This window comes from Suricata suricatta, chromosome 7 (genome assembly GCF_006229205.1).
Source record: "Suricata suricatta isolate VVHF042 chromosome 7, meerkat_22Aug2017_6uvM2_HiC, whole genome shotgun sequence".
NCBI lineage: Eukaryota > Metazoa > Chordata > Mammalia > Carnivora > Herpestidae > Suricata > Suricata suricatta.
In genome coordinates this window covers 114,318,487-114,336,239 of record NC_043706.1, presented here as the reverse complement: position 1 = coordinate 114,336,239, position 17,753 = coordinate 114,318,487, and the positions used below count along the sequence as shown (strand labels likewise).

The 17,753-nt window shown below is 41.0% G+C and overlaps 1 protein-coding gene across 1 annotated transcript in view; it reads left to right on the top strand.

Annotated features, from left to right (window-relative positions):
• Positions 1–5,068, top strand: part of MOXD1 (monooxygenase DBH like 1) — a 72,611-nt gene extending 67,543 nt beyond the window's left edge. Inside the window, 2 exon segments of the mRNA XM_029943229.1 lie at positions 1,287–1,455; positions 2,586–5,068. Of these exon segments, the coding sequence (XP_029799089.1) occupies positions 1,287–1,455; positions 2,586–2,753 (337 nt within the window). The 3' untranslated portion in view covers positions 2,754–5,068.
• The last annotated feature ends 12,685 nt before the right edge of the window (positions 5,069–17,753 follow it).

The following is a 17,753-nucleotide window of genomic DNA, read 5'->3' as shown; positions in this document are numbered from 1 at the left end:
AGACTGTTGAATACTGAAAACGAACTGAGGGTTGAAGGGGGCGGGGGGAAAGAGGTGGAGGTGATGAAGGAGGGCACTTGTGGGGAAGAGCACTGGGTGTTGTATGGAAACCAATTTGACCATAAACTATTTTTAAAAAACCTCAACAAATATAGATTGATTTTACTTAAAGGAAAAATAAAGTTTAAAATGAAGGATATAAAGGTTCTTGTTTATTACCCAATGTTTTTACTCATTGTTTCACTTATTAGAGTAAGGGAGAAATAATTTTATTTTAGACATTAAAAATTTATTTAAAAAGTCAATGAAAGATATTTAATTTAATTAAAAAGCTTATATTCAGTGTGACTGAGTAGCTTGTGTATGTAAGAGAGAGTAATTAAAGACAAATAAATGAAGAAATTGTGAAGATCCAATATTAAAAGTGTAAATTCCTCAACTGGAGGTTAATTACTTGATAATGACTGAAAGCACTGAAATATCTTCTTTGGATGTTATCGGAGCCAATACCGTATAGTTACCCGTGATAATCTCCCGGAAGACCCATGGATTTATCATGTAAATCCTGGTGGTGTTCCAACACTTCCTTACACTTCTCCTTTTCTCAGGAATCAATAAAACAAAACTTACATTTGATGAAAGACATCACTTGAAAGAGTATCTTTTCAAGCAGATTGTCTGATTCTGGGATCTCTTCTTTGTTGGACATTAACATGTGTCTTTTAGAGCAGCAAGTAGAAGCAAGCATCTATCTTCTACGGAGTATTTTTTGTCTCAGTAGAATTTTTAGAACACTGGTTTGGTCTCAGATTTTTTAAATTGATCATTTCTTAGGCAAGCCAAAACAGGGTGGCCAGCAGGGGTCAGCCTTTTCAACGGTATGGAATTGAAATCTCTCAGAGTGCCCTTTAAAAACCTACAGGTTTCTTCATTACGCCGTTAACGTTTCACTCCGCAGAACTGAACGCATACCACGTTATGTTGTTAACTAGAGCCAAAAGAAGCAAGGGGTTGTGAGGCTGGGGAAGCTTCCTGAGTCCAAATTAGTTGTTTAGAGTAGTTCCCATCTGCTACTACAATAAGGGATTTCATGCTTTGCAAGAGACTCCTTACTTGGTATGCATTTCTTCTGGCAGCTGCTGACGAGTTTATCAGTCCTTTGCATGAAGTGTTCTACGTGTGTGAAACTGGACAAGTATGAGGTCCATTTTAGAATGCTGAAAGGTGATGGAAACATGTCATGCTTTTGTTCTGAATATGACCAATTGTGGTTATTTTAAATTCAGGACCTGGCCCTTCATTATCAAAAGCCCCAAGCAGTATAAAAACCTCTCTTTCATGGACGCCATGAATAAATTTAAATGGGCTAAAAAGGAAGGTCTCTCCTTCAACAAGCTTGTCCTTAGCTTGCCGGTGAACGTGAGATGCTCCAAGACAGACAACGCGGAGTGGTCGGTAAGCCCTACTGTGTTCTCATCTTCCGGAAAACCATGTGTCACATTTTACCTAGCCCCCTACAGGTGAAGTCTAAGGAACGGACAAATACCCATGAATCTAATGATTCAGTTGTCTTTCGATATGTCCGATAGTTTATTTGTTCAGTAACTGCTTGCATTGACCTTTTCAAACTCCTGAGTCCACTCCCTTCGAAGAAGGAGACTGGCTGTGAAACCAAGGTTGGAGTGGAGCAGGGCAGGCTGGGGTGAGGGCTGCACGAAGAGCAGAGCCTGCTTTGTGTCTCCCTTCCCACAGGTGCATCTGGCTTTCTTCTCCGCCTCCCCCAGAATCCCTGAGGCTCCAGTTCTCTTGAGGTTTATCTCCTTAAGCAGCCACCCCATGCAACCCTATCCCCCTTTTTTCTTTTATAGTTTATTGTCAAGTTGGTTTCCATATAACACCCAGTGCTCATCCCCACAAGTGTCCTCCTCCATGACCACCACCCATTTCCCCCTCTCCCCACCCCCATCAGCGCTCAGTTTGTTCTCAGTATTCAAGAAGAGTCTCTCATGGTTTGCCTCCCTCCCTCTCCTTAACTATTCCCCCCCTCCCCCATGGTCCTCTGTTAAGTTTCTCCTGTTAGACCTATAAGTGAAAACATATGTTATCTGTCCTTCTCCACCTGACTTATTTCACTTAGCATGACAGCCTCGAGTTCCATCCACTTTGCTATGAATGGCCAGATTTCATTCTTTCTCATTGCCATGTAATACTCCATTGTGTATATATATATATATATCGCATCTTCTTGATCCACTCATCAGGTGATGGACATTTAGGTTCTTTCCATGATTTGGCTGTTGTTGAAAGTGCCGCTATGAACCCTGGGGTACATGTGCCCCTATGCATCAGCACTCCTGTGTCCCTTGGGCTAATCCCTAGCAGTGCTGTTGCTGGGTCATAGGAGAGTTCTATTGTTAATTTTTTGAGGAGCCGCCACACTGTTCTCCAGAGCGGCTGCACCAGCGTACATCCCCACCGCCAGTGTAGGAGGCCGCCCGTCCCTTTGACCCTGCAGAAGTGGGGGCTGAGGAAGCCTGGCCGCAGACCTCTTCAGTCACTGGCATTGTTTATTTTCCCATTTTCAGATCCAAGGGATGACGGCATTACCTCCGCACGTGGAGAGACCATACAAAGCGGAGCCCTTGGTGTGTGCGGCGTCTTCCTCATCTCCGCACAGAAGTCACCCTCTTGAGCTGCTCGTGTGCTTCACGGTTCTTGGCAGCACGATGCTCAGCACACACTTGTGGTCATAGTTCTGTGCTGGGGGACGATGTTTTCTGTGATCCGAACGTGTCAGGTTGAAGACACTTTGGACATGAAGCGCGGAGCCTGAGGAGTGTGAGACCCTCCGGTCAGGTCACACATGTCCTTCCTCCCTGCAGCCATCCTTCCCCGTCCACCTGAGCGATGCCGACTGGGTTCTCTTTCTTTTGCTCGGATATGGCTGATAAAATGTATCCATTGCCAATAAAGCAAAGCTGGACCGACTTAACCCAAGCTTTTTAAACATTTGGACAAAGTCAAGTGGAAGTGAAAGTGTCTGATTTCCCTCTCTATTTCATTTTATGTAAACACTCGTTGTTGCTATTTCACTTTTTAATTGGTCATTTGGCTTCTATATTCCTTTCTTCAAACTTTCATCTTAACCGTGTAAAAGAAAGCACTCCCTGTTCTGTGTTTCTTTCTCTTTGTTGTTCTTTGGGTGTGACTTCCCAAGTGCAACAATGGTTCATTCTGTCTTTCATTGTGAATCCAGCTCTGTCCTTTTCTGTGAAAAACCACAGGCCCCTTACCTCAGGGCTTTGTGAAGATGCCCATTCTAGTTTCTTGGTTTATCTGAGTCTGTTGCTATACCCCAGATGACCCCAGACCCATCTCAAAGCATTGTCTTGATCTTTCCCTTGCCCTGCACTGGCCAGGTGAGTTTTTCTTGAGCTCTTCCACTCTTTAAAAAGAAAGAAGCTATGAGAAACACAGAAATGGTGTGTGGGGGACTGTAGGTTGAGGAGAATGGAGCTGGCTGGAAACCCGCTGGTGAGAGGGGTCCTGTCTGAGGCTTCAGGCCCAAGGCAGAAGGCGCGAGCCAACCTAGGAGGGTGTGAGGTCCCGCAGCACCTCTCCACGTTGGCTGTCACATGTGCTGCGTCCTGGCTCAATTTGAGTCACAGTTGCTATTGTAGATTTATTTCTTATTTTAGTTAATGAACTAACTTTCCTTAGTAAAATTGCCACCAGTGAAAGATCTTGTCACTTTTTAGGTTCCTTTTGTATAGTTAAGCCAAATCTTGTTGTGTGTCTTTTCCTCATTTCTTAAGCAAAGTCTGTATGGATGGTATTAATAAACTAAATAAAATTAAATTTTAGGGTGGTATCATGTACACTCCTTGAGAGAAGCAAGAGATTCAGTACTGATGTTTCCAGTCAAATGGATTGAAAATGTTGCATTTTTGTATTCCATGTTTTTAAGCCCTTTCTCTCCTGCAAACAATATTGTCTTTCGAATAAATATTGTATTTTGGAGTGTTTCCTTTTTGGTTCTCGGAATTTATCCATTTACTGAAATGTTTGTAATATTTATGAGGCATATTTCATAGTTTACTTGTTTTTATTTCATAAGTGCTATATCGAATTCTACGGTTCTCCATACAAATATTTGTATAAGGAACACGATAATCCCGAACACTCCCTATTTGATATTTCGTGTTTATTTTACTTCAGAATGTCTGAATTTGAGATGTCAGAGTAAAGTGACTTCCTTTGGAACTTCTGTAACGATATATTTGTTTTCACTGTTCTGAGTCAGGAAGGTGAATCTCCAGGCGAGAAAGGGATACGCAGTCCTTGGCAGCTTGCGTTGGTGGAGCTGGGGAATCAACTTCTTCAGCTGATGTTGCAAACAATAGAGCTGGCATTCTTCTTCTCTTAGGAATTCTCATGAATATGTATAAGTTTCAGGCACTGACTACTTGAAATTAGGATAGGCTATCTGTTGAAAATTTGGTAGGATTCTGATTACATTCTAAATTAGTTTGTTCTGACAATGAGCAGCCCTTCCTGAACAGCCCGGCTTTGGCTGCTGCGCTTGGTCAAGTTGCATTTCCTGTTTCCAAGGCTAGCGGAAAGGGGGGCTTGAGACCCAGGAAGGACGGAGTGTCCACATCTGGTGATCCCTGTTTGATCCTCAATGCAGAATGGGTGGGACGGACATGTGATAAAGCCAACACTCATCAAAGTCATGTGAGGTTGAGGGTATTTGGGGTGATCGTTTTTTTCTGAGGGAGTCTCAGGCAGGATCAAAAGAGTCCTACTGGTAATAAAAGAGATGCAATGCACAGAGGCAGACCTATTAAGAACTTTGAACTTCATGTTAATGGCTGTGGAGGCCAGTGATGAATAGCAAACAGGAGGACGTAGGGAAGCGCCGGAAGTGCACTGTACATGATGACGCTGTGCGGTTTGCTGGCCCAGACTTCTTGTTGGCTACGTAGACTGTTTTGGTTTTTCAGTGTGATGAACTTTGCTGTGACTATAAGTATTTCCTCCCAATAAATTACCATAAATGAAATTACAGAATTAATCATTGTATTTTTCAAGAATTTTAAAGTAATAATTGTAAGTTATATTTAGATGAATATTGCCAGATGTCTTCAGGTTGAGTTTAAGGTTTTTTCAAATGGTTCAGATTTCTATCCTCTATTTATATATAACATATCTTCTATCTATCTATTTATCTATCATCCATCTATCTATAATCTATCCTCTATCTGTCTATCTATCATCTATCATCTATCTACAGTGAAAGAATGATAATTTAAATATGGCAAGATGATAACATTAGGAGACTTTGGGTGAAGGGTTTTTAAAAACCTTTTCTTTTGAAGTTTGAAATCGTTTCAGAATAAAAAGTTACAGATGTGAATGAAGTAACGAAGGATCCGCCTTCAGTGCGGTGACCCCGCTGGTCTTCCTCCACGAGGCAGGAGTCCACCACTTTGGAGAGGCAAAGAGAGAAGTTGGGTTGTGATTATTCCTCACATGCCTCTGGGGGATTTTTCCTCAGTTTGCCAGTTCTGACTAAAGATGGTCATGTGTCCAGTTTGGAGGTCCAGAACAAAGGGCTTGGAAAATCCAGGGAGTGAGAAAGGACCCCCAAAACAGAAGAGCAGGAGGTCTTAGAGTTTGAAATCATTTAAAAATATCTATAATTTATTTGTGTTTATCCTTTGATTATAAACCTAATGTGTAGTAATGCTTATTCACTGAAAGAAATCTAGAAAATATGGTAACTTTGAAAAAGTAAATAAAATCTATTAATCCTATTACCTAGAGAATTAACCTCTTGGTATATATGCTTCTAGTATATGCCCGTGACAGGGTATCTGTGTGAATCCATACATTGATATCAACTAGCACTAGCTAGTGCAACAGATACCAAAATACGAGTGGTTTAACACAACAAGGTTTATTTCATGTTTATGTAATAGTTCAATGCGTGGAACTCGTTTGGTAACTGACCCTGCTTGTTAAGGTAACTCAGGTACCCAAGATCCGGTGACTCCATTATCCCCACATCCTAAGAGTTCTGTGCATCCACCTTGCTGATGGAGAGACACCTAATCTAAAAGTGGCATAATTCACTTCCAGATTCACTTTGTCAGTTAAAAGTAGTCACATGGCCTCCCTAGGATGCAAAAGGGGCTGGGTGTATAATGCGTAATTATCAGCTGTCTCCCAATGACAACACTATGGAAGAGAAGCTGTCTCTGCTGCATTATATGTTTTTAGCAAAACTAACTTTCATCTAGTTCAGTGATTCCAAGAGTTTTGAGTTGGAAACAGACCAATACAGGGGTGCCAACTGTACATTTTGTCAAATGGAGCACTAATCAGAATAACTGCTGTTTCACAAATTTTATTGAAAGCCTCCTTGGAGCCAGGCTCTACACTAGAGTGTTGGCCTCAGAATTGTGAGCAAAAACAGATACTCCACCGTGATGGAGATGACAGTCCTGTGATGAGGCCCGTAGCTGACGGACTCAGCTAAAATCTCCCGTCACCAACGTTTCGTTTTAAACAGTGGAGGGATTCAGAATAAATGCCAGTCCTTCACCTTGAATAAAATGAGCTTTGTGAAAAGCCTATTCATCATCAAGGACCATTGTTTTTCCATAGACGTGGACCATGAATCTAATTTATATCTTAGTTTGATCATCTTAGCCCTGCAAAATCTTGACAGTTGTAGCCATCCAAGTACAGCACGGTCAAACTGGTACTTTGTGAGCAGAAAACATAATTGAATAGACTGATGGCAGCGTCCCTTACTACCCTGGACAGAGTTGTGTTCCATGGAAAATATAAAAACCTTAGAAAATTATTTCAGAGTTAAACAGGCTCACAACAGAACTTCTGAGAGTCTTTAAAATAGAAATACACAAGGGATGCCTGGGTGGCTCAGTTGGTTGAGCATCCGAGTTCAGCTCAGGTCATGAATTGGTGGTTCATGAGTTCGAGCCCTGCATCAACTTCTGTGCTAACAGCTCAGAGCCTGGAGGCTGCTTCAGATTCTGTGCCTCCCTGTCTCTCTGCCCCTCCCCCACTTGCGATTTGTCTCTGTCTCTCTCTCAAAAAGAAACATTAAAAAAATAAATATAAATATACATTTGAAAGTCCAAGAGAAGCTATATACTATGCAACATTTTCCAGTGTACCATACTGTGGTGAAGCAACATTCACCAAGAAACATGCTTGGGGGTACACTACCTTCCTGGAAGAACATGCTCAGATTTCTGTAAGTTTTTGTAAGATTCCAAGCTATTCATGGGCAACTACAAAACATAGCCAGGCAGACATACGCCTTTCACTTGTGCTTACTACTCTATTCCTTACTGTTCTTATTTTGCCAACACACAAACACTACATTTTTATTAATCTAGAGGTAGTATAAAATGTAGAGAGAATTTTAAAAAGGAATTTAAAAGGAAATATTAAAAAGAAATATACTAAAATGAATTACATGGAATGAACAAGGTATTTGAGAAAAGTTAACAAATAAGGCTGTCTGTCTTCGGAAAGTTTATGACCTGTAGACATAGACTAATGGGGTGCAACAGGTGGCATGCAAAAAAGGATTGGAAATAGTGGGAAATAATCTACAAGTGGAGGATGCAAGCCTGAGTTGAACCAATTTCCTCCTTAATATTTTTAAATAACCCCATTAAATATTCACAGGCAAAATAATGCCATTCCTTTATATAATGTCTTGGAATTTGCAAAGTGTTTTCACAGTGTATCTCATTTAATAACAGCTGCTTTTGTAAGTGAATACTTACTAAGAAAACTAAGTCGACCGCATGTGATCATGGGAGACCTGTTTCAATCTCTTTACAAACTACATGTGGATAAATTAGATCCAAATTGCTTGGACTTACTAAGCTTCTGTTTGCTCACCGGTAAAGTGGGAATAATAATTTTTAACCTTACAAAGTTGCTTGTGGACTAAAAGTGGTGATGAAGATACAGCACCTGGCGCACTGACCTGTCAGGGTTAGTTTTCTTCCGCTTTGCAAGATCTCACGTTGAGATGCACACTCCCTGACAAGAAATGGAGATTTTTTTCTCTTACTTTTCAGACATAATCAACTAAAATTTGACTTGAACCAGACCACTTTTTCCGAGTGAATGATACTTAATCAAATGAATATTAGATCTGAGTGAGTTTGACAATCATTCACTCAAAAGAGTCTCTAATGACTACTTGTTATGTCTTATGTTTCTGAAGAGAAGAACATTGTATTTTGCTTTTTTATTTTCCTCTTGGAGATAATCTGTTCTCACTGAAATGAATGCTACTTCAGAGTTAAAATGAACCAATTTACCTTTCTTGTCCTTAGATGATTAATTTTGTAGGTGAATGGCTATAAATTCTGCTCTTTTAATTGCTTTGTGAACTTGTTTCTTCCATTTTTGATTACCAGTAACTTCGTGTCACCTTGAGCAATTATTCCATAAGTTGTCTTTGTTTAATAGTGTATATCTGGGAACACAGGCTTTTCCAAACAACCCCACTAAATATGACGCTACTCTGTTAAGCAAGAGTAAAAATAAGCAAGAATATGGTAAATGCGAGAGAAGGGTGTGGGGGTAGGATCTATATTACAAGGAAAGCATTTCTCTCTATCAGCCACTAGAGGGCGATTATGTATCTGCTGGTTTCAGTATCTGGCCTGACGTTTTCACACCAACTCTTTCTACTTCCCTCCCTATTACTTTCATTGGAGTTAATTCTTTTTTTAAATTAACTTATTTATATATATATATATGTATATCCAGAGAGAGAGAGAGATCTGGGGAGAGGCAGAGAGAGAGGGAGACACAGAATCCGAAGCAGGCTCTAGGCTCTGAGCTGTTAGCGCAGACCGCACAGACCAGGAAATCATGACCTGGGCCAAAGTTGGATGCTTAACCAACTGAGCCACCCAGGTAGTCCTATAGGAGCTAATTCTAATTTCAATTACCTGAAGCTTAAACTTTCTTTCTGAGGATTTAGCTCCAAAATCAATCGTAAATCTCTTAAGCTTTTACAGAGATGATTCTAAGCCTCCTTTTAAAATTTCCAAATTGCTGCTTTACTGTAGCTCGCTTTTCATACTTCACCCTCCATTTGGTTCTTTAACTTTCCATTCCCTTATTTCCCACTTTTTTGTGTTTTGTTTTCTAATTTAATTTCCACTTTTAATTCAGCTCTAACCATCTTGATCACTACTTCCCAGTCTCTTTATTACTTAGTCCATTCGTTCTTTATTCGTTAAAAGTGTACTTCCTTACTCTCCTAATGGCGAAGCTAGTCATCAGAACTGGGGGCAGTGTGAGAGGATGCAATCTGCAAACAAGAGGTGGTAGGGGAATTCCACACTCCCCAAAACTCTCTGAATCTACATCTCTGGCTCCCCGGAAAGGATTTCCCAGGACCGTGGAGGAAATTCTCCAATGCTTAATGTCACAGATGCTAGAGTCATAGACCCCATCACTCAATGACACAATGGATTTGCAAGAATGGTGCCGCTTTCCACTGAGCCCTTTGGTCCTCATATGAAGCCCTCTGTTCTGTAAAACCCCATAGTCTCCAAGCTATAAAACCACAGGGTTTGGAGTTCATTTATCACAAGGATGACAATTTTATCCCCTGGCCAGGAATCATGTACAGTAATTGCGCTTGGAGAACTGGTCAAATATGGTATACTGAGCCTACTTCTCAGGTTGCCAGTTTTCTTCTGTTGCTTTTGTGATTCCTAATTAGCTAGAGAAATCTTCTCTTCCCTTCTCTCGAAATCTTCTATTTTGATGGTTAACAGAAATTTCCTAAATTGAGACGTGGTTGTACACGTGGGCTCTGCAGGAAATTGATCCATCCTTTAAATAATTTTAACTTTACATCAGTCTTGAGTAGTCAGATATGTTGTCACAGACTTGAAATATATTGGTAAACAAAAAGCTGAAGCTGAAATACAGTGAGGAAAAAAGAGGCTGTAGGTTGGATTTTTATGACTCTCTTATTTTTGAGTTACTTTTCATCGCTAATGTAGCATCAGTTCTGATGGCCATACGATATAGTTTCTTTTCCCCTACAGAACACATCTTTACTTGCAGTATTTGACAGGTATATTGTATACAACTAAATATTGTATTACCCTCAATGTGAGTGGTATTTTTAGAAATTTTAATGTATTTTTGGTATTATCTGTAGATAAATTTATTTAAATCAGTAGTTTAAAAGACCTTTCTTTGGGGCTTGGGTGGCTCAGTCAGTTAAGCATCTGACCCTTGGTTTCGGCTCAGGTCATGATCTCAGGGTTCGTGAGTTCAAGGCCCGCGGTGGGCTCTGTGCTGTCAGAGCACTGCTTGGGATTCTCTTTGCCTCCCTCTCTCTTTGCCCCTCCCTCACTCGTGTTCTCTCTGTCTCTCAAAATAAATAAACAAACTTAAAAAAATAAAAGAGCTTTCTTTAAGTAAGATATGCCTGGGTCTCCAATAAGAATATTATTTTTTAGTGATTTGGCCCCTTTCAATTCTATCTAGTTTATAAATTATAATCTTGAACACTCTACCTACCAGAATGAAAGGCAACCTGGAGGCTGGGGTGTGTGAGCAGAGAGCCAGTGGGGTGGAGAGCCTGGATTGTGTCCCTTGGCCGAGATTGTGTATCTGCAGAAGACACTTGTTGAACATGCTTAGTCTCCAGCCCACAGTAGCTTTAAGAACCTGTTTTGACATGAGGAATTGACTTTAAATCTGTGCCTTAATTCATTACAATAAACAAAAGTTTGATTTAAAGGTGACCCAAGGACAATGGAAAAGGTAGGATATAATATTAAAGTTTTGAAAATCCTCTAATGATGGTTATTGAAAAATCCACATCCACTAGGCTATCTAATGTGATTTAGCTAAAAAGTTTTCATCATTTCCCTTTGTAACTCCTCTAGACTTTAGCACAGTGAGTTGTCTATAGTCATTTCATTATAAATATTAGTTGAATAATTCTGAAATATGTAGTTTAGAATATCTCCGATTATGCTTTAACTTTATTTTTTATTTTTTTGGAGCACCTGGGTGGCTCAGGCAGTTAAGCATCCCACTCTTGATTTGGGTTCAGGTCATGATCTCACAGTCATGGGTTTGAGCCCCTCATTGGGCTCTGCACTGACAGTGTGGAGCCTGCTTGGGATTCTCTGTCTCCTTCTCTGTGCCCCACCCCTGCTCTCTCTCAAAATAAATAAATAAACATTAAAAATTCTTTTGATCTTTTAAAAATTAAAAAAAATATTTTAGAGAGAGGGCAAGCAGGGGAGAGGAGCCAAGAGTAGAGAGAGTGAAGCAGGCTCCATGCTCAGTATGGACCCTGATGCAAGGCTCAATCCCATGATTCTGGGATCACGACCTGAGCGAAGATCAAGAGTCAGATGCTCAACTGACTGAGCCACCCAGGCGCCCCCCAAATATTTCAAAGTAGGTTGCCAAATCCTAAGAAACTAAATATATTTAGTATTTAAAATTAAAAAAAAAAGTCTGAATTTAAAGTGTTTTGTGCCAAATGTTATACAAAGCATGTAATATCAGCATAAATAAAGTGTTTTAGTGTGAGGTTCTTTTGTGGGGTAGCTTATTTCTGGTAGAAAAACCCAGCAAACGGAACTAGTATAAACCGGGTTTTGTAGACGGGGGCTCACTCTGTAAATAGGCAAAGTGGGTAGCCATCCGCGTGACCCAGCTTCTTGAATTGGAAGGCTTACGGGAGGAATGGAAAAACTCCGCCTCCCTGGCTGTCGCCTCCAGTTCCAAAAGTAGAACATGAGTATTTGGTCCTGGAGAAAATAATCCAGCACCTCTTAGCATTCCTTGTGAAGAGAGAAGCAATGGAGTGGGATGTGACGGGGGTAAAAGGATCCGAGGAGGTGAGCTGGGCGGAGGAGCATTCCAAAGAAAGAATGAGCAAGTGGCCCTGCAAGAGGTAACGGGCAGGAGTCTAAAACAACCTTCCCTCCCAATTTCTTAGCACTAGGTATGTGCATAAGCCACACTCAAGATTTGGTAAGATCATCAGCCTTTAAAGCCTTCTCTCCTGTCACCCACAAAAGCAGCGTCAGTCTAGAACAAGAAGGAAAACAAGAGGCTTCTATCCTAAGATGAGTCTAGTGCAAAGTTGAACAGGAGCCCCCCTATACAGCAGGTGCACGGTCTTTCAGTCTGCTGTAAGAAGAAATGGGCCTGACTCATAAAGAACAAAGTCGTGGAGAGGGAGGTCAAGGGAAAAGAGGTGCTCCTTTTCCCGTCTTGGTGGTAGGTGTGACCTTCTTCCTACCAAAGAATGGAAGGAGCGACATACTGTTGAAGGCCCATTTGCTTTTAAGTGAGGAGGGCTCCACCGTGTGAACGGCCGCCCAGCCAGCGGCAGGAATATGCTCATCACCAGGGATCCAGCCTTCCGCTCTTCTTTTTTAATTTTTATTTATTTATTTATTTATTTATTTATTTATTTATTTATTTATTTTAAATGTTTTATTTATTTTTGAGAGAGAGAGGAAGAGAGAGAAGGGCAGGGTCAGAGAGAGAGGGAGACACAGACAGGGGCTTGAACCCATGAACCGTGAGATCATGACCTGAACCGAAGTCTGAGGCTCAACTGACTTGAGCCACCCAGGTGCCCCTTTTATATTTGTTTTTGAGAGACAGAGAGAGATAGCAGGAGCAGGGGAGTGTCAAAGAGAGACACAGAATCAGAAGAGAGGGCTGAAGGGGGAGGGAGGAAGGGGAAGGGGGTGGTGGTGATGGAGGAGGGCACTTGTGGGGAAGAGCACTGGGTGTTATATGGAAACCAACTTGACAATAAACTATAAATTAAAAAAAAAAGGAGGGCACTTTCCAGGATGAGCACTGGATGGTGTATGTAAGAGATGAATCACTGGGTTCTACTCCTGAAGGCAAGACTACGTTATGTTAACTAATTTGAATATAAATCAATCAATCAATAGATAGATAAATTACCGAAAGAAATTAATAAAAACCTAAATAAATGGAAAGACATATGTGTTCCTGGAAGAAAAAAAAAAAGAATCTGAAGACAGGCTTCAGGCTCTGAGCTGTCAGCGCCGAGCCTGATGTGGGGCTTGGCCACGAATCGTGAGTCATGACCTGAGCCGAAGTCGGACGCTCAACCAGCTGAGCCACCCAGGCACCCCGTCCAGCCATCTGCTCTGGCAGACAACACAGCAGCCCGAAGCCAACGCTGAGGGCCCTCAGATTCCTCATTCTTCTTCCCTCGTGTTCTCTCCCCCGCTCCCTGCTGCCTTCTACTTTTCACCTTTGGACTCTCCCTTCCTTTCTTTTTCTTGGTTACATCCTCTCAGCTGGACAGCACATGTGTACTGAGCGCCTGCTAGGTCAGGCCAGAAACAAGACCCATTTCCTAACTTTCTCTAACTGACCGCCTAACGGGAGAGAAATATAATGAATGCCAATCATACAAATACCACTGTCCATATGTTAGACGGCTAAAATAAAAAACACTGAAAAAATGCCAATGAGGATATGAAACGAAGATGCATCCATTACTCACACGTCACTGGTAGGAATATAAAATGGTGCAGCCGCTTTGATAACAAGCTTCCAGTTAGTTTCTTATAAAATGAAACATTCGTTTAACACATGGCAGCCTTCATCCTCCTGGGCATTTATTCTAGAGACAGGAAACCTTGCATCTACCCCCGCTGAGGCCCCATTGAACGCTCGGTGTCCATCAGTGGTTGCTCTAAACTGTCTCTACACCCTAACAAATAACATTTTCATCTCTCTGACAGTTAGGAAATACATGAAACATTATTCAGATGATGGTTAAGGGACAATTAACAGGGGGTTAAACAGAAGATGCCTAATTGTAGACATTGGTTTTTTTTTTGTTTTATTAAAGATCTAATTTTTAAAGACCAGCTTAATGTTTACAACAAAATTAGGAGGTAGGTACAGAAATTCCTCACATATTCCATGTTCCCCCAACTCTATATATTGTTTTTCATGTAAATAAATTTAGTCAGGAGAATAGTGCTGTTCATAGCAAAGTAATTTTCATATATTTAATTCACAGTGGTTTGTGTTAGCATGGTCTTTATTTTTCCATCTTTTTACTTTTACTTGATTTGCGTCTTCATGTTTAGAGTGAGTTTCTTTAGGGCGGTGCATAGTTGGGTCTTGATATTTTATCCAATCTGGTCATTTCTGTATTTTAATTGGGGTGTTTAGACCATTTACATGCAATATCATTATTGATATGGTCGGTTCCAAATCTATTAGGTTACTGTTTCCTATTTGTTCCTGGTTTTTGTTCACTTTTCTCTCTTTTTCTGCCTTATTTTGGATTGAGTCTTATTTATAACTCCACCTTGTTTTCTTGTTGGCCACTTATGACTCTTAATTATGCCATTTTTGTCATTGCTGGATGGTGTAGAATGTGTATCTCTAACTTTTCCCATTCTGCCTTCAAGTGGTTTCTCATTACTTTGTGTGGCATGTAAGAACTTCTCCATGGTGTGTTCCCATTTCTTCTCTTCAGAGCTTTTGGCCATTGTCATATACTTTACTTCTACACGTGTTATGAACCCCATGATACGTGATATTCACAGTGTATGACCCTTAAAGACATTTCAACAATAAGGAAAAGCATTCTACCTGCGCAATTAACATGCCAGTATCTTCCTTTCTTTGTGGAGCTCTAGCCTTCTTTCTGGTATCATTTGCCTTCTGCTTGTCAGATTTCCTTCGACATTTCTTAGAGAACAGTTCTGTGAGCAGTAAATCCATTCAGCTTATATTCCGAAAAAGTCCATGTTTCACCTCTTTGAAAGACATTTTGTTGGGTAAAGACTTCTAGGCTGTTGGGGCGCCTGGGTGGCTCAGTAGGTTGAGTGTCCGACTTCGGCTCAGGTCATGATCTCACGTTTGTGGGTTTGAGCCCCGCGTCGGGCTCTGTGCTGACAGCTCAGAGCCTGGAGCCTGTTTCCGATTCTGTGTCTCCCTCTCTCTCTGCCCCTGCCCGCTCATGCTCTGTCTCTGTCTCAAAAATAAATAAAACATAAAAAAAAAATTTAAAAAAAGACTTCTAGGCTGTTATCTTTTCTTTGTTTTAGTGTTTTACACATGTTGCTCTTGGCGTTATTTCTGACAGAAATGTACTATCATCTTTATTCTTCTGTGTGTAGTGGGTCTTTTTCTCTGACTGTTTTTAATTTATCACGAGTTTTGAGCAATTTGACTATGATATGCCTTGATGTAGTTTTCGACATGTCTTTTGTGCTTGGGGCTTGTTGGGATTCTTGGATCTGAAATTTAGACTTTTCATCCCATTTGGAGAATTTTGGCTACTGTTTCTTCAACTATTGTTTTTCTGTCTCCCAGCCTCCTCCTTTAGGGACTCCAACTATTTGTATATTAGGTTTCATGAAGTTCTCTCACAGTGATGGGCGCTTTATGTATTCACTTTTTCAGATCAGACTTTTCTTTCTCACTTTTCTTAATTTTGGTCATTTCCCATTGCTATGTCTTTTCAGTAATGTAAACTCCTAACATTCTTCATCAAAGATATTGTGGTTTTCATCCTTGAAACTGAATTTTTTATATCTTCCATCTCTCTATTCAACATACTCCGTCTTTCCTTGAGTTTCTTAAACATACAGATGAAAAACTATTGTAATGCCCTTGGCTATTAATCCCATGACCTTCACGTTTCTAGATCAGGTTCAACTGATTGACTTTTTCTCCCCACTATGGACTGTATTTTTTTGCTTCTTTACAGGACTTTTTTTTTGGCAGTAATTTTTGATAAAATGGTGGATACTTTGAAATTTACTCTAATGGTTGCTGGATATTTTTGTATTACTATATTCTTTTTTAATTTTTTTAATGTTTTTTATTTATATTTGAGAGACAGAGAGAGACAGCTTGAGCAGGGGAGGGTCAGAGAGAGAGGGAGACACAGAATCTGAAGCAGGCTCCAGGCGCTGAGCTGTCAGCACAGAGCCTGATGCGGGGCTCGAACCTATGAACCGTGAGATCATGACCTGAGCCAAAACTGGATGCTTAACTGGGCCACCCAGGTGCCCCTGTATTACTATATTCTTTAAAATTTTTTAAATGTTTATTTATCTTTGAGAGAGAGAGCAAGAGCAAGCTGTGAGTGGAGGAGGGACAGAGAGTGAGGGAACACAGAATTCGAAGCCGCTGTGCTGACAGCTCAGAGCCCTACGCGGGGCTCAAACCCACAAACTGTGAGATCATGGCCTAAGCCAAAGTTGGACACTTAACCGACTGAGCCACCCAGGTGTCCCCGTATTACAATAAATATTCTTGAATTTTGTTCCGGATCACTCTTAAGTAACCTAAAAACAGTTTAATACCCAGATCTTTTAAGCTTTGTTGGTGGAAACATTCAGCCTAGGGTTAATTTCTTCCTTACTTCTGAAGCATGAATTGTCTTAGCATTTTAACCAATGGCCAATTAATTACAAGTTTTTCACTCTGGCTGGTGAAAACACACACTAGCGATACTTTCAATGTCGTGTAACTATTCTCTCAAACAATTAAGATGGTTTTCCCCTGGCTTCAGCATGAGCTAATTAGTAGGCAACTAATTAGTAGGCCAATACTTAATGAGGACCCCTGCAGATGCCTGGAGTTCTCTCTCTGCATCTCTTTCCTCTCTTATACCCTTCCTGTGAGTCCTAGCACCGGAAGCCCAGTTCTGTCTCCTCAACTCAGAGAGACTACTGGGCTCTCTGATGCTGAATAGGAAAACCTAGATAAATACTTCTGAAACTGATAAGCTTGTAGGTCAACAAATCTCATTATGGGTTGATATCTGAAATGACTTGGTTTCTGCCTGAATTTTTACTTTTCCCACAGGGAAGGAAAAGAGCTTATCTATCTGGTCAATGGAGCTCCTTGGGCGTGGGGCAGGAAGGGGAACTTTCCATCCATTTCATGGGGCCCAGGTTAAAAGGGAACCGTAAAGGCCAGAAGGGAGCGCAGAAGCAAGAGGAGCGGAAGCCAAGGTTCAAGTCAGATTGACTCAAGCCACAGGAAGCCAGACACCCGAAAGAAGGGGCCAGCTGTCTATTCCTCCAGGGTCTTTTGACTCTCCCATCCCCCACATCTGAATTAGTGGCTCCTCATCCATCAACCAATGCCATCCCTGGTTCCTTTTCCAGAAGATTCATTACTATATATTCCCTGCGTAGTTTTCTATGTCCTCTGGCCTTTAAATTCCACAAAGATAAGAATTATAACTATCTTGTTTATTGTTGTCTCACTTGCCCCTAACATACTACCAGGAACAGAGAAAGCGCTCAATAAACACTTGTTAAATAAATGCTTTCTTTTACAAATTATTAGATGAAAATTTAGGTTGCCTCTGAGACCAGTCTCATCTAACTTCCCAGTCGCATTTATTAAAAAAATATTTTTTAATGTTTAGATTTATTTTTGAGAGAGATACAGTGTGAGCAGAGTCAGAGAGAGAAGGAGACACAGAATCTGAAGCAGGCTTCAGGCTTTGAGCTGTCAGCACAGAGCCCGACATGGGGCTCAAACCCACGAACTGTGAGATCATGACCTGAGCCGAAGTCAGACACTTAACCGATTGAGCCGCCCAGGCGCCCCTCCAACCACATTTAATGCAAGGATGACTACCTCCTTCTTCTTCACACTTTCTC